Genomic DNA, 27418 nt, shown 5'->3' with positions numbered 1-27418 from the left:
CCTCAACAAAATACTAGCAAACAGAATCCAACAGCACATTAAAAGGATCATACACCATGATCAAGTGGGGTTTATTCCAGGAATGCAAGGATTCTTCAATATACGCAAATCTATCAATGTGATAAACCATATTAACAAACTGAAGGAGAAAAACCATATGATCATCTCAATAGATGCAGAGAAAGCTTTTGACAAAATTCAACACCCATTTATGATAAAAACCCTGCAGAAAGTAGGCATAGAGGGAACTTTCCTCAACATAATAAAGGCCATATATGACAAGCCCACAGCAAACATCATCCTCAATGGTGAAAAACTGAAAGCATTTCCACTAAGATCAGGAAGAAGACAAGGTTGCCCACTCTCACCACTCTTATTCAACATACTTTTGGAAGTTTTAGCCACAGCAATCAGAGAAGAAAAGGAAATAAAAGGAATCCAAATCGGAAAAGAAGACGTAAAGCTGTCACTGTTTGCAGATGACATGATCCTATACATAGAGAACCCTAAAGATGCCACCAGAAAACTACTAGAGCTAATCAATGAATTTGGTAAGGTGGCAGGATACAAAATTAATGCACAGAAATCTCTGTTATTCCTATATACTAATGATGAAAAATCTGAAAGTGAAATCAAGAAAACACTCCCATTTACCATTGCAACAAAAAGAATAAAATATCTAGGAATAAACCTACCTAAGGAGACAAAAGATCTGTATGCAGAAAATTATAAGACACTGATGAAAGAAATTAAAGATGATACAAATAGATGGAGAGATATACCATGTTCTTGGATTGGAAGAATCAACATTGTGAAAATGACTCTACTACCCAAAGCAATCTATAGATTCAATGCAATCCCTATCAAACTACCACTGGCATTTTTCACAGAACTAGAACAAAAAATTTTGCAATTTGTATGGAAACACAAAAGACCCCGAATAGCCAAAGCAATCTTGAGAACGAAAGAAGGAACTGGAGGAATCAGGCTCCCTGACTTCAGACTATACTACAAAGCTACAGTTATCAAGACGGTATGGTACTGGCACAAAAACAGAAAGATAGATCAATGGAACAGGATAGAAAGCCCAGAGATAAACCCACGCACATATGGTCACCTTATCTTTGACAAAGGAGGCAGAAATGTACAGTGGAGAAAGGACAGCCTATTCAATAAGTGGTGCTGGGAAAACTGGACAGCTACATGTAAAAGTATGAGATTAGATCACTCCCTAACACCATACACAAAAATAAGCTCAAAATGGATTAAAGACCTAAATGTAAGGCCAGAAACTATCAAACTCTTAGAGGAAAACATAGGCAGAACACTCTATGACATAAATCACAGCAAGGTCCTTTTTGACCCACCTCCTAGAGAAATGGAAATAAAAACAAAAATAAACAAATGGGACCTAATGAAACTTAAAAGCTTTTGCGCAGCAAAGGAAACCATAAAGAAGACCAAAAGACAACCCTCAGAATGGGAGAAAATATTTGCAAATGAATTAACTGACAAAGGATTAATCTCCAAAATTTATAAGCAGCTCATGCAGCTTAATAACAGAAAAACAAACAACCCAATCCAAAAATGGGCAGAAGACCTAAATAGACATTTCTCCAAAGAAGATATACAGAGTGGCAACAAACACATGAAAGAATGCTCAACATCACTAATCGTTAGAGAAATGCAAATCAAAACTACAATGAGATATCATCTCACACCAGTCAGAATGGCCATCATCAAAAAATCTAGAAACAATAAATGCTGGAGAGGGTGTGGAGAAAAGGGAACCCTCTTACACTGTTGGTGGGAATGTAAATTGATACAGCCACTGTGGAGAACAGTATGGAGGTTCCTTAAAAAGCTACAAATAGAACTACCATATGACCCAGCAATCCCACTACTGGGCATATACCCTGAGAAAACCAGAATTCAAAAAGAGTCATGTACCAAAATGTTCATTGCAGCTCTATTTACAATAGCCCAGAGATGGAAACAACCTAAGTGTCCATCATCGGATGAATGGATAAAGAAGATGTGGCACATATATACAATGGAATATTACTCAGCCATAAAAAGAGACGAAATTGAGCTATTTGTAATGAGGTGGATAGACCTAGAGTCTGTCATACAGAGTGAAGTAAGTCAGAAAGAGAGAGACAAATACCGTATGCTAACACATATATATGGAATTTAAAAAAAAAAAAAATGTCATGAAAAACCTAGGGGTGAAATAGGAATAAAGACACAGACTTACTAGAGAATGGACTTGAGGCTATGGGGAGGGGGAAGGGTAAACGGTGACAAAGCGATAAAGAGGCATGGACATATATACACTACCAAACGTAAGGTAGATAGCTAGTGGGAAGCAGCCGCATAGCACAGGGAGATCAGCTCCGTGCTTTGTGACCGCCTGGAGGGGTGGGATAGGGAGGGTGGGAGGGAGGGAGACACAAGCGGGAAGAGATATGGGAATATATGTATATATATAACTGATTCATTTTGTTGTGAAGCTGAAACTAACATACCATTGTAAAGCAATTATACTCCAATAAAGATGTTAAAAAAAAAAAAAAAGAAACTAGAGGAAAGGTTGAGCATATTAGTAAAGATGTGGAAAATACAAAACTTGAAATAAAACAAATAAAAATTAAAAAAAAAAAATTTTACATGAGATGCATAAATGATATGACAAAGATGCAGCTTAACATTATTCTTTGCACAAGATAAGAAAATCATAAAGGCAGAGGACTGAAATTGAGACAATTCTGTAAAGGTATTTCTGCCAGAGAGATAACAAATATTTGTGCTAGACATCACTTCACTTCAATATGTGGGTTCTCATATTATTCTTTATTGCCCACTAGAAATGTAAATTTTGAAGCCAAACCAGCATGGGTTTAAATCCTGTGTCTACAAATTATCAGAAGTGTGCCTTGGCTAAGTTATTTGAATTCTGTGGGTCTAGGTCTTCTTTTAGAGATAGGTGTGAAAAAAAATCTATCTCACAGAAACTGTTTAGGGAATTAACTGAAATAAATTTCTAGTGTGTGAAAAAAAATACCTACTAAATAATAGATACACAATATTTGTTAAGGAGAAAGTATAAGGTGTAAGATGGGTTCTACTTCTACTTAAGGTAGTTTAAAATTTAAGCTGTTAACAATTTAGTTGTGTTAACAAGAATAGAACACGTAGGAAGATTGAAACTGAAAGGAGACAATTTGATCATTAAAACGGATGGAATTGATAAAGTCATCTTGTTGAGTTCAACTTATTGACCTACTTACATCATTTTGTAGCTGGTGTAACTCAGGCAATATGAACCAAAAAAAGCAGCCTCTTTACTCATTGCCCTCAGTAAATTGCCCCTTGAACTGAGCAAATGGTTTTTTGGCAATCCACTTCAGTGCTTTTTTATTGTAATATGAGTTTTTTGTTTTAGCTCTTGTGTAGAAAATCCAAAGTGGTGACTGTCTCGTTAATACAGAGTACTTGCTGTTCTCACCAAAAAAAAAAAAAAAAAAAAAAAAAAAAAGTCAGGGTGAGGCCAGGCACCAGGAAAGGAAGGGGGAAAAGGTGAGGAACAAGTAATCAAACGTTGCTTAAAAGGATAAAGGTGCAGCGGCATAGCACAGGGAGATCAGCTCATGCTTTGTGACCACCTATAGGGGTGGGATAAGGAGGGTGGGAGAGAGGGAGATGCAAGATGGAAGAGATATGGGAACATATGTATATATATAACTGATTCACTTTGTTATAAAGCAGAAACTAACACACCATTGTAAAGCAATTATACTCCAATAAAGATGTTAAAAAAAAAAAAGGGGAGAAAGGTGAGGGAAGACATGAATCTGGATGACAGACACAAAGCGAAGTGACTGCTTTCATCTCTGCTTTGTGCCCAGAAAATTTAAATTAAGGCATTAAGATATTTCTCATGGGAACCTTTTAAAGGGCCAGTTAGCATTTACTATACACCAAGATTGCTTACTGTGAAGAAATGTTAGCAGGAATGAAGAACTATAAAAGCTGACAAGGAAAAGTCAAATAATCCAAACAGGATAAAATGGTATATACTCAACAATTACCCCTGATGATGGAAAGAAAAATTGGCTTTGATTGCTTTTAAAAGGAAAACAGTTAAAAAAACCCGCTAATCCTTTAAGCCAGTTGTCTTTACAAGTCTCTTGGAATGGGTTTGTTAAATGAAATCTCTAAATAGCTCAGTTAAGTAAGTTCACAGAACCAAAATCTCTTTAATGGAGATAAAAGTTTTAATGTATTTTGACAGCCACACTGGAAATTAAGGCTGAGATTATATCATAAAGAAGTAAACCCATATTGAAATGTATTCATCCAATCCTGCCATCTCTCTAAAAATCCCCAGCTCCTGCTCGGAATAATTTGTTCAGATAGGTTTCCTAAGTATAATATCTGAATAACTCTGACTTTTGATTTGTCTGTTGTTGTTCTTTGCCAAAAGAGAGACTGAAAGAAAGAAAGGGAGTGAGCAGAGAGGGGAAAGGAGGAAGCAAAGAGGAAGGAAGGGAGAAAAACAAACCATGCTTTGGTCAGTTTGTTTTGACAATTGAAGTCTCAGGTTATCTGAGGAATTATGAAGAAACATGTTTCATCTAACACTGTTCAGAATTCCTTAAATGTATTCTGGGATGTACAGACTGTTGAGACTGGTATAGATTGACCTCAGAGCACTCGTAGAAGTTGTTTGGCTTCTTAGTTTCCTTTGTAACCAATTTCCAAATATTAGCTATTTTATTTTACTTTACTTTTATTTTATTTTACTTTACTATTTTATTTTATTTTACTTTACTATTTTATTTTATTTTATTTGTATTTTTTCTCCTCATCATTTAATTTTGGCATAGAAATGGGAGCATTTCATTAAGTGAGCATAATTTTGGTTAGATTTGAATCCATGACTGTTTACCATTGGATATCGCGTGGTAAAGTGTGGAGACTGTGTAAGGTGGTGTCCCCAAGCTCTCTGGTCTTCAGGTGTCACACTTCCCTTAATTCCCAGGTGACATCGGTCAAGCCTCCATTTTCCATGACTGCTCTGGCCTCTAATGTTTTCTGAGATGCTAAGGAATGCTTCCTTGTTCTTCAAATCCATCTTGGCTGTTACTCTTTATCTCAACCAGGAGGACTCATGGCCTTTTGCTGTATCAGGATCTACTTCTCCAGATTCTCCAAATAAGAATATAGGTCCCTCCTATAATATCTAAAGTCCAGGTAAAACTTATCTGGAGGGTTTGGAGATAAGAAGAAAGCTTGAAAATAAGTAAAAGAAAATTACAACACAGAAAAGCTTCAAACTGGTGATCACGTATTAAAGACCCTAGACTTACACGTGGTTCAGCACCTCCTAGCAGGTGACGTGGCCCAGCATTTCTTTCCTTCACCCCTGGCTCAGAAGGCCTTTGCAGAGACTCACGTAACTGCCCCCACAAGGTACCTCTTACCAGCCCTCCTGTGCTCCAAAGCCAGGGGAGCATACTTCTCTGAGCTTTCTCTAAGGGCCTGGTGAAAGGGGGCAGCATGCAGTTTCCCCTAATACCGACTAGGGTTCTTGGCCTCTTTAATCGATAGAAATTGATAAGAGGCCAGACAAGAAATTCAGGCAAGGTGGTATTGGGGCTCCTGCTGCAGCAGGGGGGAGCGAGAACAAGCAATCGGTTCCCTTGCTCATTCCCTCGCTCCCTGGGGGAGCGGGGGAGGGAGGCGGGGCCAGCTGGTTCCTTATATGGGGTGAGGGTAGGGGTGGGTCCAGGGGTCAGCCTGACGGATGGCTGAGGTGTTTTGACCCCCCCTTAGGTGATGCCGTATTCAGGGGGTAAGCGCAGTACCCTGCTTTTGCTCCTGACTCTAAAGAAGTGCCAACTGGGTTTTTGGTCTTTTTGTATCTTGTCTGTAATTTGCCCCAACTGCACATGTATGCATTTTTTTAAAAATTTATTTATTTTAGTTTATTTATTTTTGTCTGCGTTGGGTCTTCGTTGCTGCGTGCGGGCTTTCTCGAGTTGCGGTGAGCTGGGGCTGCACTTCGTTGAGGTATGCGGGCTTCTCGTTGCGGTGGCTTCTCTTCTCTGCAGCATGTGAGATCTTCCCGGACCAGGGCTCAAACCCGCGTCCCCTGCATTGGCAGGCAGATTCTTAACCACTGTGCCACCAGGGAAGCCCTATGCAGGTATTTTTAGTGCCTCAGAGTTTCCTTGTATTTTGTTTCTGGCAGAGACATTTGTCCAGATGCAAGCACTGCAGCAAAGGGTCCCACATCCCAGGGCCCAGTCTGTCTCATCCCCACCCCAGGCTCAGGCTTGTTCTGGGCACAGGCCACTTGCCATGGTCCCAGGTTTCATCTCATCCAAACAGAATCATGGCTTTGCTTTGGCAGAACCACGAGGCCCATTGAAGAACTGTGCTTTATTTTCGACAAAATGAAACTGCAATTTCTCCCTGTTAGGAATGAGAAAACACGATCAGCTGTAAACTAGCAGTTGGTCCTGGCTTCTAGCCACCAAGGTTTTAAAGTGTTGAGAGTAAATTCGAGAACCCTGTGAAAGAGATGTCAGTTTTATTTCATACATTTCTAATACCTAATTGTTAGAGCTACTGTGTGCTTTCTCTAACCATTAATAATAAGAGAATGAAGAGCATGGAAGTAGGAGAGACAGAAATCATCCATTACTGGACCAGCGTCAGAAACACAGCCCCCGACAGTGTGCCGTTTAGACTCCCATGGATACTGTGAGCCCATCCTGTTCCTGTGCAGACAAGTGACATATTAACAAAGAGAAGGAGAAAATGAATCGTGAACATGTGATGAGTGTTTGCTGCACGCAGGAATCGCTCAGTATTTAACACGTACCATCTCCTTTCATCCTTATAAGAGCCCTCTGACATATACAGAGCTGTAATCCCCATTTCACAGAGGAGAAAACAAAGACACAGAGAGGTTCAGATACGTACCCAGGTCCCAGGGTGATGAAGACAAGATTGAAGCCCATTTGGCTGAATTTCACTCTTGCTTTTCACTGTACTCCCTGCTCTGAGAATCATGTGTTCTGCCTGCATGCCAAAGGAGTCTAGTCAAGCTCAAATCTAGAATCTAGGCTCAGCGTTCCATGAAAGTGTCAAGGCCTCATGTCACGGCAGTGTTTTATTGGTCTTTTTAAACAATTTTTTTTTTTTACTCAGTAAAATAGGAACTAAAATACTTTGGATCTTACCCTGTGCTAAATGCAGGGTTAAAGACTCTTCCAAAATTTAAATTCATTCAGAAAATGAAGACTCTTGTAGATGAAACAAGTGTGTCCATTAATAAAGCAAAGGAATGAATAAAGATGTAAATGGGAAGTGTTGGGCATGGGCTCTATAAGGTGATGGTTTAGGTTTAAGTACATTTTTAATACATAATGCTAGACGTATGGATGTTATCAGATGGATAGTATATAGATATATAAATTTATATATATAAAACCTTGCTCTGAAAAAGTGTATTCTATATATATATATACACATATAAATAACATAATATTTCCATTTTTAATACATAATGCTAGACAGGTATGGAGTTTATCAGATGGATAATATATGTATAATGGATTATATTAAATACAATGGAACATATACATTATATAAATATTATATATAATATTTTATATATAAATGTATATAAATCCCTGCCCTGAAAAAGCATATTCAATATATATAATAGATAATATTTACATTATAAATATATGTAAATATAAATATTTACATGTTTAATATACAATGCTAGACAAGTATGGAGGTTATCAGATAGATAATATATATATAATAAAGTGGATTAAATAAAATGGAATATATAATATACATATTACATATATTTTATTATATATTTATATTTTATATATATATTTAAAATACTTCTCTGAAAAAGTGTATTGTTTCATGGTACAATCAGGTAAATGCACAGACATCACCACAATATAAGGTAGCAAATATTAAGTGCCATGATGGAGTTAGAAATCATGCATGAGGGCAGCTCAGAGGAGAGAAAGAAACAACCATGTGGAACAGGGAGGAAGGAGGTTTGAACCAATGGACAGACTGGGCTCAAATCTCAGCTCCAAGTTGGGCAACTTACTGGCCCCCTACGTCCCAGATATTTTGTTTCCCAAATGCCCAGAACCAGCATAGGATGTGAGAACAGATACTTGCACCATCATCTGCATCCAAGAAACGTTAGTTTCCCTTCCTCCTTTGCCTGGAGAACTAGGATTTGTTTAATAGAGAAGTCAACATATGACTTCTCTATTTGTTTAATAGAGAAGTCAACATATGACATGGGCTTGAAGAATAGTTATGATTGAATTGAACATGTAGAATAATAACAATAGTTATCACTTAACGTCAGTCATACGTTATTCCAGAACTTCATGCAAGAAGTATTCTAAGCAATATCTAGGCAATATACATGAGTGTATATGTTCTTTAAAATAATACCAGCATGAGGTGTGAGCCATCTTCAAGTTAACAAATACATGTATACAGAAATCCCTGCATCTATACACACACACACACACACACACACACACACACACACACATTCCTCTTAACCATCCCCTGAGGGATGCACTTTTATCCCCTTTTTAAAGTTGGGCAAATATTAGGACAGAAAAGTTAAGTACTTGCCCAAGCTCTCACATCCAGTAAGTGGTGGAAGAAGGATTTGAGCCTGGGAAGCGTGGTCCAGAGTGCATCTTCCTAAATCCACATGAAAGTACCTCCATAGCACACCAGGACGGAAATGAGATTGCGTGGAACATCTGTGGCCAATGACAGTGAATGGCCCCGTTTTGGGAGTTTACAGTGCATGCAGGCATTGTGAGAAAGAAGACTCATAAAAGCAGAATGAGATCCGCTTCGAGGGCGTTGAATATCAAGCTGAGGAACTCGGAATGCCTGTTTGACTGGGTTCGGACACTGTCAACACTGCAGTCAGAACACGTGTAGAATCATCAAGCTGGTCAGTCTGAACATCACTCTTTAAATTTGGGAATGAAGCAAAGTATGAACAGGGCCTGAGTGTCCCCCGCTGCAGCGAGGTACAAACACATTTATGCAGCCTTAATCCTCCACATTTGATACGGAGCATGCAGACGTCCCTGATGTTTATGCACAAGAGCAACTGAAAGGATGATTGATGTGAGCAGTGGAAGTCGCCGCTGCAAACTGTGGGAAAAAGGGAATCAATTAATAGTTTTAGGGGATCTGGTTTTGGATAAAAGAAGCTTTAATGCATGCTTCCTTTCCTATGGATTATTACCCACAGTTAATGGATGAAGAAGCCAAGATTCTGAAAGATGGTACGAATGGCCTTTGGCTATACATGAAGTAATAGTAGATGGTGAATTTGAAGGGTCTCTTCCACCAAAGCTCTGCAGCTTCATGCTGCATCGTGTAGCCAAGGGTCGATAATGCTTCTCAAGGGGGATCAAGGTTAAGAAGAAAAGTGAAGAATGGAAACGTCATGTATTTTCCACCTTCTGGGTGCTACAGTTGTGTAGGGTGCTAGAGACAGAAAATGAATGAAGGCACAGGTCCTCAAGATGACTGCTGGCTAGACTCAGAGACCACCAGAAATGCATCCATTCTGGACTTTTTGCTGTTGTGTTACTGTGGCAGAAGAGATAATAGCTCTAAACCAAAAGAGTATCACCAGCTTAAAGGAAACATTTGCTCGTGTGCTTGAGGGAACCTGTAGCAGTTTGATGTGGTGGAAGGAGGGCTGGGGAGGAGAGAAGAAGCAGGAGATGGTTTGGAAAACAGGGGGTTTTATAGGGCATACGGGGAAGTCTCTCCTTGATCTTAAAGCTAATGAACTGTCTTGTCAGATGAGTTAGATGGGAATAACTCTAGAGGGATGAGAATTGTCTGGAGGCTGTTGTGGTACCCGGAAAAGAGCTGATGAAGGTGGGGATGTAGATGGAGGTAGGGGACCCATCACCAGATATTGACTTTGGTTTTCACCTACTCAGGGGCAGACCTCAGAGCTTGCAGCAAATATTCAGGTATTTTTTCTCAGTTTATTAGCCAAACTAGTATCAGGATATTAATTATTTTAGTGTATAAAATTCTCCTTCCCTCCATCCCTCCCTTCCTTCCTTCCTTCCTTCCTTCCTTTTCTCCCTCCCTTCCTTCTTTATTCCTTTGTGCTTCAAGTGTTCCTTTTAAGAATGGAAATTCTGCGTTTTCCCTAGGAAGGGTCATTGCTTGAGTTACTGACAATTTAACAGAAAAAAAGTTTAAAGTCAGCTAAGAGCAAAAATGGGACAAAGGAGTGAGGGAGAAGAGAAGGAGATCCTGATGAACTTATAGCCTATTACGTGGTTTTGCCAGAGGCTGACACGAAGTTGAAATCACTCTGCAGAGTGCTAGTTTGAGATCCAAATCTCACGAAAATGAATAATAATAATAAAAAAAACCAGACACATGATGTCTGATTTCATGTTCCTTTTTCCAGTGACAGTCTGCTGTCTCTTCAAAGATCCCTATTCAGGGAAATTAAATTATCTTAGGAGAAAATCACCTACATGACAGGTAAATTGAGCCTTATCTGCTGGTGTAGAAAGTGGTATTGGAAGGGAGCCTGAAAATCTCTGGGGAGGAAATAATGGTAAGATCATCCTAGAACATTTTAGTTATCACTTGGTCCTTTTAGAGCGAGCACCAGTCTTGGCCAATATATTGTATAGGACAGTAGGAACCAGACCCGCAGTCTGCAGGTAGCTTGTGGGCTCAACAGCTTGACCTTGTAGGCACAGATTATCATCAAGGAAGAAATATGAACAGTGTGAGCTATCCACCAGCTCCTCTGATGCTCCTTCCTTGGCTAGTTCCTGATAGACTGGGTAGCGTAGGATTTCTTAACTATGTACATGGAAGCTTTATTCTCTTTTTGTCTCTCTGAAGTGCCCTAGTCCAAGAATCCAGAGCATTAAAGAGCTGTGATAGTAGAAGGAATTCTAATATGTCATTGTTTCCATTCCCCCTTTAACTAGGGATGCTCTTCATTGAGAAAACGTCTGAAAACTCCTCTCTTGATTTGTCCACCAAAAGCTGTGAACAAGAACTTCCCTTATTATGACATTGTGTTTGCATTTCTATGGAGCACAATTAAGAGGCTCCATAAAAAAGTAATAGGCTGTATAATGAAACAAATTAGGGGAGCAAAGGCTGTGGATCATTCCTTCACTGAGTAAACCTCGATGGGCCTTGCCTGTGATTCTAGGAGAAGCCATGTGATTCTTGCAGTGCCATGGAGACAGAGACAGAAATGTAAATAAATATATGTATTTAGGTTTTCAGGTGGTGATGCATTTAGGAAAGAAGATAAAGTGAGATAGGAGGGCAGGTGGTGCTGGGCAGGGGAAAGGAGTTGGGGAGATCACCTATTAAATCTATGGTGATGAACATAATAGGCTGGCCAGCTGGGCAGCCTTTCTGTCTTGGTTTTTCTATTTTTCAGTTGCTCCGTGGCTACCCTGGACATGCTGGTTAATCTCTTTCTTGCTCTGGCTCCCGCCCTTGCTGCAATATTTATCCTTAATGCCAGGTCCTATGATAGGAGGCCAAGTCCTCCTGTCAACTCTGATGCTCGGTTCCCCATTTCACTGAGGAGGAAGTCCAGAAAGCTTTCAGTTTCTTTTTCAGAAATTGAAGAAGGGCAAAAGCATTGTTTCTTTTTGCTTTAGGGAGTATGAAAAGTCTGATTTTGATAAGTGGGTATTTCAGTCTTTTCCAGGCATGTACCGTATGGTCAAGCTGCCATACATGTTGGTGTTATAATTCTTAGGGCAGAGATGGAAACATAGATATATGACACTCATCTCAACAGTCACTTTAGTACCCTTTATACATAACTCAGCAGAAGTCACACAAAAATCAGAACTCCGAACAAATACAGCAATGGCAATGGAGGACTTTGGTGTCATAAGCATATACTCATTTTTCAACAAATATTTATCTTTATCTGCATAACATCCTCAAGAATAACTAGCAGTCTGGATCATCCAAGCCAGTAGATAATAAAGCCACATTTCTATTTATCTGTGCATTGATAGACATAATTTCTACATTATTAGTTGATTATATTTTATTTTCTAGTAAAACGTGACCCATACACCATCATTGTCATAGAGAAGATGATAGCCAGTTGTGTACCTAATGTTTCTATTGTTCTAGGAAGAGTTTTGAGCAACTTAATTGAGAAACTTCCTTCAAATCAATAATGCTTACTTGTTAAAGCAGAAGCCAATGGTGATTAGAAAGTCCTTCAACTTCTATTTTAAAAACAGCTTTACCAGTGCCCTTTCCCAGTGCTTGTAACACTTGAAATTAAATAAACTCCATTTGTGCTTGAGTTATTGGTGGAATAGTTTTAATACAGATAACAGAGGACCACACTCGTTCATCAAACTAGGAGAATGGTGAGGAAACGGGATATGAAGTTAATTACTTTTGATGGGGTAAGTGGAGGTAGAGATCCAGATGCTGTGGCCTTGGTGCTCTGCACCTATGAGAAGCCAGCGTTTTCTGCCCGAGGTCCAGTGCTGGTCCCTGAAGGCACTGGCCCCTCCAGTGGGAAAGGCATTTCGTTGAAGACATTCTTTGCAATCTTGGTAGTTCCTCAGTAACTTCTTATGGTACTTCTTACCTATCCCATCATTGGGAATAAGCAGGGGCGCATGTGATGCATTAGGATGGGGGTTCAGCAGTGTGTTTGGAGACTTTAATGAGATTTGCATCGCAAATAACTTTAATATGGGTAAACTAAGAATAAAGTGGGGAGGGCTTCCCTGGTGGTGCAGTGGTTGGGAGTCCACCTGCCGATGTAGGGGACATGGGTTCATGCCCCGAGTCCGGGAAGATCCCACGTGCCGCGGAGCGGCTGGGCCCGTGAGCCATGGCCACTAAGCCTGCACGTCTGGAGCCTGCGCTCCACGGCGGGAGAGGCCACAGCGGTGAGAGGCCCGCGTACCACAAAAACAAAACAAAAAAATAAATAAATAAAAAATAAAGTAGGGAATTCCCTGGCAGTCCAGTGGTTAGGACTCTGCACTTTCACTGCTGAGGGCCTGGGTTCGACCCCTGGTCAGGGGACTAAGATCCCACAAAATGTGTGTGCAGCCAAAAAAAAAGAATAAAGTGGTTAACATTAGGACTTCACTTAAAATTCCATTTTCTAAACTGACCAGACAGCAACCAAGTTTCAGGAGGATAACTGACAGCTCGGGTCAGGACACAGAGACTAGGAGAAAAATGACAACTTGGGCATTGATTGCACAAGAGCACATGCATGATAAAGGTTGTGTCAGGGCTGGGATGGGAATGAGGAAACACTCATACCCACTAGAGGACGTTTCTACTGCCAAATACAGAGGAATAAGTAAATATCTCTTCAGTGGTACAGTTACACAACCTGGAAAGAGCAAGAGCACACAGTTCCTAAGATAAGAGAATAGGACATGAGTACATGACTGTAGCTCAAATTGTGGTCAATACCAAATGGGGATGAAAGTTTTTCTCTACTGTTGCCTTGAATCCTTGAGTTGTTCCTCTACTTCAGAGGCCATAACCAGGCAAAGGGAGCAGGGTGAAAAGTGGCAAGGATCAGTCATCCTCTTTGCCAACTATTAAGATCAAACTAGAAAGGTGGGACAACTCGAAAACAGCAGTCAAGGGCCGGCCTGGTGGTCCTAGCCTCATTAAATAACTGCTTCTATGAAATTATGGGTAGATGTACCACATATGCACTTATAATGGGCAATGTACTGCAAACAAGTTAGAAAAAAACATTCAATAGTTTAATTATCCTTTTTACCTCCTTCAAGTCTATAATTTTAGAATCCCTGTTTCTGGGTTGAGACAACGTCCAAACCTTTGACAAATCTACAGACAAGAATGTTGGATTTGAATCTCAAGGAATTCTTCTCCTCCAAGTCATTCTCTTGCAGCAGAGTTTTGGTGCAAAGTAGAAAGTGAGCTTCTCCCTTCTTCATAAGCCACCATGTGATATATAACAGTGATTTTATTAATTGAAGAATATCAGAGTTATTAGCCAGTGGGTGTGTTGTGTCCAGCAGAAATGTCAGATTGTTCCAAGTACCCTAGATTCACAGATGTTATGAGGAGACAATCAAGGTTGAGGTTTGGATCATTGAAATGGATTCCATTCCATACATACATCCTTTACTTGCTGTTCTCTTTGGCCATTTGAGAAACCAATGGATCTTCTTTTTATTGTTTGGTATTGATATGACATTAGCATGCAGGTTTTATCTGTGAATATTTGAGTCAGAAAAGAAGGTAGATGATAGCTCATTCATAATGAAGCAGGCAAATCAATGTGCTAACTCACATCCTACCTTAAAGATGAGGTACAGTTGGGCTGATGAGAAAGTTCTGGGGATGGACAGTGGTGATGGTTGCCCAATAATGTGAATGTACTTTATACCACTGACCTATACACTTTAAAATGGTTAAAATGGTAAATTTTATTTTATGCATATTTTACCTCAGTGGGGGGGAAAAAAGATTAGGTTTGAGATTTTGGATTCCATCTGCAGAAAAAGTTCTACTCCAGAAATCATTCATCCAAATGAAGGCTAGGAGGCATAATTTTCGTGTGCCAAATATCTCCCATGCTGTGTATGCCTTTGCTTAAACTTCACAAGGAAATGTGAATATAAATTACATAAAAATCAGAGCCTCCTGTTCTCCCTCATGGAGCAATTAACAACGGAATAGTTGAAAAGTGTGTGACTGTAGAAAAACCATAGGCTTTGGAATAAGACAACTTTGGAATTGAATCATAGACTAATTACTAACCAATTAGATGATTTGAAGATTTTTTTTCCTCCTCCTTTCTGTATCTCTAGGCTTCAGATTTCTTTTTAATCTGTAAAACAGTAATAATGATAATGGAAAGTGCTTAGTGTACTGACTGGCTTCAATTAATGGTAACAATTACTTCTGTGAAAGCCTCCCCTTCTAAGAGGAGATTTTTCAGTTATCTTCCATACTGCAGTGATTATGAACATGAGGAGTATCAGAACCTCACTGTGTTATTTACTTCGTATAGCTTTTAGATGTCATGTCTTATGACTTACTAAGATTGACTTATTTATAGAATGTGGAAGAGGGAGTTTCTTAAAGAATAATGTACAGTATCTCTGAAAAGAAAAATACTGTATAGGACATAATGCAGAATTTTCACCAGAGTCAGATTTCATTTGTAAGATCTGAGAAGTTGAAGATATTCTCTAACAGTTTATGGAGCGACATAGGTGGGTTTCCACCTATGGTCCTTGAGCTCCCGTGAAGGTGCTGCCATGGTGTCGCACACCTCACCTGGCCTCCTTTTCTCCCCACAGACCTTTGCAGGAAACATGAACGCTGACAGCGTGATGCACCACAAGTTACTGCATTCTGTGAGAGCCCGGTTCGTTCGCTTTGTGCCCCTGGAGTGGAATCCAAGTGGAAAGATCGGCATGAGGGTTGAGGTCTATGGATGCTCCTATAGTAAGTACCCACAGGGATTATCAACACGTGTGTGTTGGCGAGTGATGGGACCCAAGCTGTATCACGGTTACTGACATGGAGAATGCAATCTCAATCGTTTTAAAGTTATTTCTACACTTTAATGACTTATGCATATTTGAAACTGTGAAATTCAACCCAGAGGTAGAAAAACTCTTTTTTTTTAAATCTGTACAAGATTTATTTCATTAACCACAATGTTTAAGAGTGATGCTCTACACCCTAATACAGAAGGAGTGATTCAAAATCCATCGAGTTAAAGGTCAGAGACAAAGTCAGTGGCTTTGAATCCCCAGTCAGTAAGAGTTAGAAAGCCTTTTCACTTGCCTTGGAATGATGACACATAACATCAGTAGATCGTTGTTTTCAGAGATGGTACTTATTTTAAAGGTTGGCCTTAAGCTTCAGTAACAGTGTCATCTCATATCCTTTGTAGTCACAGCTGCACCCTAACCCGACTGCTTTGTTTTCTGTGGGGCAGAAAGCAAAATCTACTAGTTCTTAGGTTATTTAGGGATGAAGTAACTTGGTGGTGAGAAGATGCTATGGGTTTATCAAAACAAAATGTTCAAAACGATGAGCTCTTGGAGTTTGAGATACCATTTGCCTTTGCAATACTAAAATAATTTAAGTTTAGTTCTTTCCTAGAAGTGCGGTGAAGTATTATAAAACTCTCCCCTTCCTTGTTCTAGAAGGGAAAGAGAAGAAACATTTCAACCCAGGGTAACACATGAAATGCTTCTGTCTTAGAATTATGCAGGCCCTCCATCCCTCTGTGAGTTGTTCTGGTTGAATTTAAAAGTAGAGCTCCATCCTGCAGATAAGGAAGCTTGTAAACACCGGTAGAACTGGCAGTCACTCTAGAATAAAATTATGCAGGGAAGTTTCCCATCCCTATAACTCTTCTCTGCAGGTTTTATATTGAAATCAAAAATTGCATCATAATAAATTGTTTTTCTGTCTTAGCAGGGACGTCTCCTGCTTATAATGCTAAAACCCAATGACCCCTCATGAATGAACAAATTTGATTACTACCACTTTCATATAAATTAGTCCAAGAGATCCCTGTTTATGGTTACAGGAGTGCCTAATGTGTTATACACTTGTACTGTTTTCCATAGTGTGATCTACTGGAGGCTCACATCAGGATCAACTGAGTGCTCCTTAAAAATGCACTTCCTGAGTCCTGTCCCATACATACTGGATTGTGATTTCTGGGGAGAGGGACCAAGAAAGCTGAGTGTTAGCAAGCGCCTCAGGGAAACTATGAACATAGAGTCTCTGCTAAAAATAAAGTCCTGCACAGAGGGGAATGACATGTGAAAAGGTTGTCTTTATCTTGAACAAGTACTTTCAGAAAGAATGTGTTTTAGAACAGATGCTCCAACAAACCACTAGACCAAGGAGAGACTGCCTTGCACTCCAGCCCTTCCATCCAAAAGCATAGCCATCGACAAGGCAAGGCGTGTGTGCTTCCTAACCCAGGATCTGTGGGGCAGCCAGATTCCCATGCTACCTCTTCTCTTGATAACAGTTGTCACTACTAACGTTACCGAATGCAAGTTCCTGTGCCAATGCACAGTGCGGCCAAACAAACAGAAACATTGGAGTTTGGAGCAGAGAAAAGTTTATTGCAGGGCCGAGCAAGAAGAACAGGTGGCTTGTGCCCAAAAAACTCCCCAAACTCCTCAAAGGGTTTCAGTAAAGCATTTTTAAAGGTAAGGTGAGGGAGGGGCATGGTTGGTTGTTGCAGATTTCTTGGTGTCAGAATCCTTTGTTCTTGCAGCTGTCCACATAGGTCACATCATGATGTTCTTGTAAACCTCCAACAAGACAAATATTATTCTCTGTTCTGCAACTTTTTATCTTTAAAAGAGTGGAAAAGTGTTATTCCCTTAAAGGTCAGAACATTGAGAATGGGCCGTGCTGAATATTTCAGGCTATAGACAACATTCTTAACTTGAAGCAAAAGCAATAGAATACAAAGGTTAAAAGAAACAGATCTAATATGGAGTCAGATTTGTTCTTCCCTATTACACTAGGAGGTTTATTTTTAGGTACTACATGAAGCATTCATGCTGAAATAAAAAGTGTATTTATATTATTACTTCAGCCATCTATTTTGGTGTGATAATCCTATTTCTCTTTAACATGTCCTCCTACATTTGTTTTCTCTGTCCTGGCAGTTGTCCTTGTTTTCAATGCCCATAGCTCTGCATGCTTGCACAGAAAGACTCATAGTGTCAAGTTAAATAATAGACTGTAGGGTAGAGAGAGACCTTTGAGCAACATGTTTAGTTTTTTCTGATGATGGACCCCTTTGAGAATCTGATGACAGTGAGGAACCATCACTTAAGAAAAGTGCCTACTGTAATATGCAACATTTTCTACAAGATTAAAAGGTTGGTCTTCCCTGGTGGTGCCGTGGTTGAGAGTCCACCTGCCAGTGCAGGGGACACGGGTTCATGCCCCGGTCCAGGAAGATCCCACATGCCGCGGAGCGGCTGGGCCCGTGAGCCATGGCCACTGAGCCTGCACGTCCGGAGCCTGTGCTCCGCAAGGGGAGAGGCCACAACAGTGAGAGGCCCGCATACCACACACACACACACACACACACACACACACACACACACACACACACACAATGTTCTCAGATCTGCTAAAGCCCAGATCTTGACCAAGCAAAGGGCTCCTGACATTGAGGTAGCTTTGTCCTACATGGAATCCTCTCCAGGAAAGTTCTGCATCTAATAAGTGCATCCTATAAGGAGATGAATTACCTTCAGGTAAACAGTGTGAGTGATGGGAAGTTAACCCCCTTGGGAAGCTGTTGGACACAGAACACCCTTTTCTGGGATGATCTTCCAGCTGGTACTCTATAATCTTCAATCACTAGTCCTTGGGCTTTGTGCTTTTCCTTTGGGAAAAAAGAACACATCCCTCTCTCTCAGGTTGTATATAAAACCAAAACCTCAGCGTGTCTTCTGGATCAAAAATTCCCTTTCAACATCATCTTATCCCCCTTTTTTACTGGTTCATTCTGATAAACATAAAACTTGCCTGCATAAGCCATAAAACAAAACAACAACTACGAAAGCCCGATGGTTCTCTTTATCTACCTTTCTCCTCTCTTCCTCACAGAATAGCTTCTCCCCAAAAGTTGTCTTTAGTTACTGTTTCCACTTCTCCCCTCCCTTCCCACTGCAGCTGTTTCCAATCAGTCTTTAGACATGTGGTGGTCAGTTTCATGTGTTAACTTGGGATGCTCTAGTCCCAGTGATTCAGTCAGACACCAATCCTGGTGTTGCTGTGATGGGCTTATTTTAACATCTACATCATTTGACCTTAAGGGAAGGAGATTATGCTTGATAGTCTGTGGGTCTGATGAAGTCAGTTGAGAGGTTTTAAGATCAGAGCTGAATTATTTCCCTGGAGGCAGAAGAATTCCTGCCTGGGGACTACAGTTTCACCTCCTGCCAGAGAGCTTCCAGCCCACCCCTCCTGACAGTCTGTCCTTACAGGGGATTTCAGACTTGCCTCGCCAACCCATATAGTCACATAAGCCAGTTCCTTGCAGTGAATCGACCTGTGTACAGAACCTGCTGGTTCTATGCCTCTGGGGGGGACCCTGACTCATGCAGACTGCTCTACAGAAACTAGCTTAGTCAAGTCCACCAGTGACCTCCACGTAGCTAAAATCCAGTGGTCACTTTTCTCATTTCACTCACCTCTCAGTAGGATTTGGTTCAATTAGATATTTCCATTTTTTAAAAACCAGCTTTCTCTTTTATCTTGCTCTGTTCATTCTCAGGACTCTGTCTCAGGACTTCTACTTTCTTTTTTAAAAATTTTATTGAAGTTTAGTTGATTCACAATGTTGTGTTAGTTTCAGGTGTACAGCAAAGTGATTTATATATATATATATATATATATATATATATATACACATACACATACATATATATATATGCGTGTGCAAGTTTGTGTATGTTATTTTTCAGAATCTTTTCCCTTATAGATTATTACTCAAGGTATTGCGTATAGTTCCTTGTGCTATCAGTAGGTCCTTGTTGGTTATCTATTTTATATATAGTTGTGTGTATCTGTTAATCCCGAACTCCTAATTTATCCCTCCCCCCTTTTCCCCTTTGGCAACCATAAGTATTTTTCTATGTCTGTGTGTCTATTTCTGTCTTATATATAAGTTCATTTGCATCATTTAAAAAAATCCCATATATAAGCGTTATCATGTGTTATTTGTCTTTCTCTGTCTGGCTTACCTCATTTAGTATGATAATCTCTAGGTCCATCCATGTTGCTGCAAATGTCATTATCTCATTCTTTTTATTGGCTGAGTAGTATTCCATTGTATATATACACCACATCTTCCTTATCTATTCATCTGTTGATGGACACTTAGCTTGCTTCCATGTCCTGGCTATTGCAAATAGTGCTGCTATGAACACTGGGGTGCATGCATTGTTTTGAATTATGGTTTTCTCCAAAGACTTCTACTTTCCATCCACCCCTGGCCCCCACCAGTGCCCAGCTAAATTCACAGGGCTCCATGAACTCAAATGCCATCCATATACTGATCACCTCCAAATCTGTATCTCCTGGCCTGACCCCTGGAATTATATATGCAATAAGTTCGCTGTCTCCATTTGGAAATCTAATGAATATCTCAAGTTTATTACAGCATAAATAGAACCCTAGATTACCATTCTCTCAACAACTTGCTTTTCCACATCTCCCGTCTCAATAAATGGCATGGTTCAGCCATTTGCTAGAATAGAAACCTAGGAAGCAGCCTCGATTTCTCCTTTCCCAGAATCTCTACTCCTCGCTCTGCATCTATGGTTCATAGCAGCCCTCCCAGTTCCTTCTTTCAAAACACATTCTAAATCCATGCACTGGTCCTGCTTCCCTGAGTAACTGCACCTGTCAGTCCTCACCTAGAGCATTTAAATAGACTCCATCCTGGTCATGCCAGTATCTCCACAAACCTGTTTTTCATGCCAACGTAGCCAAAGTGATCTTCATAAATGAGAAAGAAAATCATATCATTCCACTGCCTACTTCATTTAAAATTGAAGCTCTTACTGGCAAGTAAAATCCCTTGAGTGTACCCTGCCTACCTCTTTAGCTTCCTTTTACTTTTTACTGTCCATGCAGGCTTTCTTCCTATTGCTGACATATGACAGGTTTTTCCTGTTTCCTAGGCACAGAAGAGTTTTTCCCAGGATTTACATGGTCATCTCCTTCAGTCTATATGATTCTCAATTCTAATATCACCTCTTAGAGAAATCTGCTCGGATCAGCCTTCAAAGTGACCTGCACTGATTCCTGTGCACCAACCATTAACCCACAGTTATATGGCTCACTTTTATTTTCTTCCTGGTGCCTGCCACAAACCAGAATCTGGTTTGTTTGTTCTGGCTGACTTGTTGTTTGTCTTTCTGAGTCCCTGCACTAGAATGTAAGTGCCGTGAGGGCAAGCACCTTGCCTGTTAAGTGCCAGCACGCATTAGACACAAATAGGCATTCAATAAATATCTGTGGAATGGATGGATACATATATCAGGTCAGTCTCACTGTCTCAGCATAGGCCACCATGTTATTATTCTGGAATCACTTACCATTAATACACCCACTGTACTTTCTAGGGAACTGATTTTTTTCTTTTGCCTCATAAATCTTTTTCTCAAAATTCCATTTGAGTGTGTTGCTAAAGACTGGTAGAAATTTAATAGTTTGATAATTTCTGAAGACAAAGTTCTACCATTTTGGAAATCATTAATTCAATCATTTATTTATTTAGTTAACAACATTCATTTAGCACTTGAGATATACTATGAATCATACAAAGCTCTGGGGCTTTAAGGAAAATAAGACCTTTTTCCGGACTTCTTTAAGTCCTGTATTTTTCCTTTGGAACATTCTTTATGATTGCATTTCATAAGTTAATTGTGTACTTATTTTTTGGCATCTGTCTCTTCCTATTTGACTCCCATGTCCTGGCTATTGTAAATAGTGCTGCTATGAGCATTGGGGTACATGTATCTTTTTGAATTATAGTTTTCTCCGGATATACACCTAAAAGTGGGTTCGCTGGATTAAGCTGCTGCTTTTTTCTGAAATATCCTGATTCCCCTTCACTGGGATGACTCCTGATGGCCATTCACCACCCAGATCAAATGTAGCCTGACTCCCAGGCCCTATCATGTGAAGCTCATTTTATGAGCTTCAATTCTAGGTCCTATCTTGTCAAATTAAAATGACCTGGTGCTTCCTTGCCTAATAACTAGTCTCTTTATAGAGCATGACGGAATCATGTCCTAATTCTGCTACCTGAGACCTAGATCAGTGTCTGACAACTGTTATATGCTCCCCGGATATTTAATGTTTTGGCTCAAAAGCCTAACCATCCTTACTCATTTCCGAAAGTTTTTATTGTAATTTTTAAAAAAAAATTATATACTCTTTTTAAAAAAATTATTTTATTTATTTTTTTATACAACAGGTTCTTATTACTTATCCATTTTATACATATTAGTGTACATATGTCAATCCCAATCTCCCAAGTCATCAGTTTTATACTCTTTTTAATGGGTCCTCTTTTCTATATATTTTATAGGAAATGAAAATTTTGAGCTTATGAGAATCTTCCTTATACATGGTTTCTTTACTACCTCACATTTTTTTCTCATTGAATAATTGAGAATATCATGGTTGTAATTCCTAAATTGAAGGTGTTTGAAGCCTCCTAAACCCATTCTGGTATATTCCGTTTTAAAATCTCTAGAAGTAAAAGCATGTCTCCATTTTCCCTAAGTATTTATGTTTTTTAAATAATTTTTCTTTGATTGCCTTCACTCCCTTTTATAAATGTCAAGGTGACTGTTCCACTTTACCAAGGTTCCTTTTGCTTCCACATCCCCAGGACCATCTTTCTGCCATGGTCACAATGATGTTCAGAGCAACAGATTTCTTTTGTGTGTTCAGATATGAACCCTTGAACAAATGGTCTGCTCTTAAAAAGATGAACCTTCCTGCAAACACTCTTGACTTCTCTGAGCCTCTGTTTCTCATCTATAAATGAGAGTGGTAATTATTTTAAAGACGACTATGTCATTTTTGAGTTTTGATGTATCAAGCCTTGAGCAGAGTATCTAGCAAAGAGTCTGTGCTTAGTAAGTGACAGCTAGTATTAATGTAGGTGTAGACCCATAGAGGACATTCTTGTATTGCCGGTATAAGTGGTCTTTTGGGGAAACATTAATCATATTCTCTACCAGGCAAGGGCCGTCTCGTCTCAGATTCAGATCTCTGTTTGCTGTTGCTTTCACTTCTGTTGTCATAATCTTCGGGATCTCAATTTCCTGCCATTTTCAGATTCTCTCTCTCTGCTCAAGAGTAGGATTGATGTGACCTGCCTCTGCATTCTACAAAGACCCAAACACATGAGGTCTTCCCCTATTATGATTACTACTAATTCCATGGAGTAAATGTCAATAATTCCGTGGTAAACCAAGAAGATAATTGTCGCATCTTTATAGATAGTTATTCTGAACAAGTTATGCCCTCTTGCTGTCTGTCAAGTTCATTCTGACTATGCCATGTCTCCCATGTATGGATGGATATCTGACAGCCTAGCTTGCTACGTTATATTCTCCTAAGAATTAGCGAATACCTCCTACATTACCATTTTTCCACCTGTGTCACCTCTATTGTCAATGAGGGCATCTGGTTTTTAAGTTTTCCATGAGTGTTTTCTCTCTCTGATCAATTTTCAGATTGATTAGTCTTTGGTCAAACACATTCATGCCGGTGAACCAAGCAAATAAAGGACATAGGTCCTGCTACATTGTTGAGTTGGTGATATAAAGATGCACACATGAAATGGAGATGTCAATGTAGAATTGTCTTAAGTAAATCATCTTTTATAGAGACTGTGATAGAAGAAGAGATGGAAAAATGAGGAAAATCATTCTTAGTTGTAATTCATGTCTACTCTTCCTGGGAGAGAGAGCCAGTATCTTCCCTATTGGTGTCAGTTATTCATCATTAAATTAGCAATTGCCATTAGAAATGCCACCAGCATCACCATCAACACCCCCTCCCCCAGTGTCAGTTACGATGCACAGTGTGGTGCAACACACATGCCAAAGCTCACAAGAACCTTTGTAGATAAGAATTACTACTCCTAGGTATATAGAAAGGAAAACTGAATTTTATAAAGGTGAAGTGACTTTAGATAAATGAGGCAATTTGCATCCTGAGCCAAATATTTCTTCTGAGCTCTAAAAATATGTATTCATTTGCCTGATTGATGTCTCAATTTGGTCATGTCATAAACAGCTCAAATTGAACACATCCCAGAGGGAACTCTTAATCAACTCCAACTACACTCAGCATCTTCTTGTGGTCTTTCTCATCTCAATAAATACACGAGTTGCCCAAACCAGACCTGAGAATCTTTCTTGAAATCTTTCCTTTCCCTTACTTCCCACAGTAAATTCAACAGCAAGTTCTATCGGTATTACATCCAAAAATCATCCCAAATACTTCCATTTCTTTTCATCATCACAGTCACTAGCTTAGTTCAATTACATCATCTATCATCTGAATTTTTAACATAGCAACCTGCTTTCACTCCTCTTTTCTTTTAGTCCATTATCTCTGAGACAGCCTGCAGGATCATCATGAAATACAGAGCTGAACCACTTCCTGCTGGAAACCTTTTGATGCCTTCTGCCTGCACTTAGGAACAAAGTTCTGTGAAAAAAGAACAGGACTGGAGGACCTGGCCTCTGCCCACTTCACTGGCCTTACTGTCCAGCAATATCCTCTCTTCTCTGGGCTCAGACACTACTGGCCTCTGTCCTGCCCTCTGCGATGTCATGTTCTCACCTATCTCAGGACCTTCTAGCTGGAATGCTCCTCCCTCCCTCTGACTTCTTCAGCTCATCTCTTAATAAGCCTCAGCTTTATAATCATCTTCTCAGACGGATGCCCATTAAGTCCCAATTTAAATAAGGTTACTCTTATTTTTCTATCTTAAGACATACCATTCTTTTCTTTCAAAGCATCTGTTTGAGCTGTTCTAACAGAACACCGCAGGCTGAGTGGCTTATAAACAAGATAAATCTATTTCTCACAGTTCTGGAGGTTGGAAAATCCAAGATCAAGGCACAGCAACTGATGTGTCTGGTGAGGGCTCACTTCTTGGTTCATAGATGGTCATTTCTCACTAAGTCCTAACCTGGTAGAAGGGGCAAGGGAGCTCTCCGGGGCCTCTTTGATAAGGCCACTAACTCATTCATGAGGGTTCCACCCCTGAGGGTTCCTCAGGGATCTCCCAATGGTCCCTCCTCCAAATACCATCTCATTGGGGATTAGGTTTCAACATGTTATTTATGAATTTTGGGTGAATACAAACATTCAGTGTATAGCAATCACTATCTATCTATCTGTCTATCATCTATCTGTAGAATATCTATCTCTATCTCTATGTAGAAAAAGACAAGGAGAAAGACATTAGATGGACCGATAAATAGATTTCTAATAGCTGTTTACATGTGCATTTCATCGTGAATTACCCGTCTCACCTATTGGTTTATGAGCTCCACAAGGTTAAGGACCATACTTACTTAGATACCCAGTTCTCAGCACAGAACAAGGCCCATTTCAATTAAATCAATTAAAATGTTGAATGAACAACTTCCCCAAAGCGGCACAGTCTGTACTGTTCCTATCTCCTTGGGCTTTCCACTATATGTCTGGAAGTACTTAGTCCTATGACATGGGGAAATTTTATTAGAGGGAAAGTATTATATTCAATTTTCTAATACTCATAATATTTTTTATTCACAAGACCAAAGTGAGCAACCTACAATTCCTGAGCATATGTAGTTAAGATGTCAAGGGACAAAGTTTAGCTGTTGCCCAGTCCAGGAGTTCCTGGGCTAATACTCCTTGATTTTTTACTTGTGTTCTGAAACCTAACTCTACATAAGAATCACCTGGGGATATATATTTGTAAATACGTACTCTGACCGTACTCCATCTAAATCATAATCACTGTAAGGGCCCCAGCATAAGCATTTTTTTTCTGTTCCTAGGTAAGTGTTATATGGAGCCAAAATTTAAAACTCTTGTTGCAAAATCCTCTTCGAACTCTGAGAGTCAGTTCATCTTAGGCAACACTGTCATTTTCATGTCTGTGATTGCTAATCTTAAGGATTTTCAGTGTCACGTAAACACGTTTAAAGGCAGTATGCTGTGGTAATATTAAACAGATGGGTTCTACACTTAAACCACCAGAGATATAAACTTAGCTTTATCACCCACCGATTGTATAATCTCGGACAATCTTGGGTCCTCTGTGGACACAGTTTCTTTTTTGATGAAGGCAATGGTAATAGTAGTGATCATTTCATATATGCAGATTACTTAAAATAGTGCTTGGCATGTGAGAAGCATTCACAGAGTGTTAGCTGTGTTCATCATTACCTTCATCTGATAATTAAGCTGGTTACCAAACTTCTCCCTATTTTACCTTTCCCTCCTTATTCAGGACCACACAGCCACCTGTACCTCAAAGGAAGGGGGTAAACATTTTTACATACCAGGTTTCTAAAGGTTCCAACACCTTCATCAGGCCATCTGGAGACTTCAGGCTATGTGGACTTCTGTCCGGGGTCTTCTTTTGAATTTCTTTTAAACAAGGAACACTAATCAATTTTAAAAGCATTATATAAATGCTGATAAGGTATAATGGTCTGTCAGGCTTCCCTCATTAAAAATTACAACCATCATTTTCTATCTCCAGTTACCTTCTTTTCGCACAAAACAGACTGGCTCCTATTTGGTTAATTATTGCCAAGTTGTGTCATGCAAAATTCATCAGGCTCAGAGTTGAAGTCATATTCTCTTTCCCCATGTAAATCTCTTTGTCATTCTAGCTTCAGCTGCCCTCTTTGTTGTTGGTCTCATCATTTGGGGCCATTTATCGCACATGGTAGAGACCACAGAGTCGTATATTTCATCCTTGGCATGCCAAGACCCATGTGGCCGTATCACAAGGAACCTCAAGGCTGAATTTATAGCATGCAAACCCTGGGGAAGAGGAGGTATGGGGTGACAGCAGTCAGACCTGGGGGCTTGGAGGCCCCTGTGGAAGCCCTGAATCCCACTTTGGAAATCAGAGCATTTTATCATTCATTGCAACTCTTTCATTCTATAGATAAGGAAATGATGGCCCAGAAAATTTCTTAAAAATAAGTTAATTAAAAAGAATGAGATCTGCCTACTCTTCTTTCTCTTAGTTCATCTAGGAATCACTGAACAATCTCTTCTGTGAAGAGACAAATACACATATATATGTAATAAAAACATGTTAAATAAAAACACTGCAGTATGCTACCTTAAGTCAACTTTTCTAATCTATCTTAAACAGCTTCACTGATTGACTCAGTCTTAAAATCCCTTCAACAGACAATAAACATTACTCAGTAACCCCCCTCCCTGCTCTGCTCAGCTTTGGAGACAGAGAAATAAGTAACACAACCTCTGCTTTTTTGGAACTCAAGGATTTTTAGTAACTTCGAAAAGCAGACAAGTAAATGGTCGTAGTGGAAGTTGAAGAAACCAAGTCTTTTGTAAGGCTAACAAATGAAGGGAAAACCCACAGATAACAAGTTTCCTGATGAATTAATGTCCTGCTGCCCAGGGTGTGATTTGACCAGCTATATCCCTCTGAGTTCCATGACCCATATGCTAACAGTGATCATTTTAAAGGAAAACA

At 39.7% G+C, this 27418-nt stretch overlaps 1 protein-coding gene across 1 annotated transcript in view; it reads left to right on the top strand.

Annotated features, from left to right (window-relative positions):
* CNTNAP5 (contactin associated protein family member 5) overlaps positions 1–27418 on the top strand; it is a 903219-nt gene that overhangs the window by 401252 nt on the left and 474549 nt on the right. The window contains exon 4 of the mRNA XM_033400123.2: positions 15444–15591. Coding sequence (XP_033256014.1) covers positions 15444–15591 — 148 coding nt within the window. The remainder of the gene's footprint in view (positions 1–15443; positions 15592–27418) is intronic.

This window comes from Orcinus orca, chromosome 7 (genome assembly GCF_937001465.1).
Source record: "Orcinus orca chromosome 7, mOrcOrc1.1, whole genome shotgun sequence".
Classification (NCBI taxonomy): domain Eukaryota; kingdom Metazoa; phylum Chordata; class Mammalia; order Artiodactyla; family Delphinidae; genus Orcinus; species Orcinus orca.
Note: the sequence above shows the minus strand (reverse complement) of the source record. Positions and strands in the feature narration are given on the sequence as shown.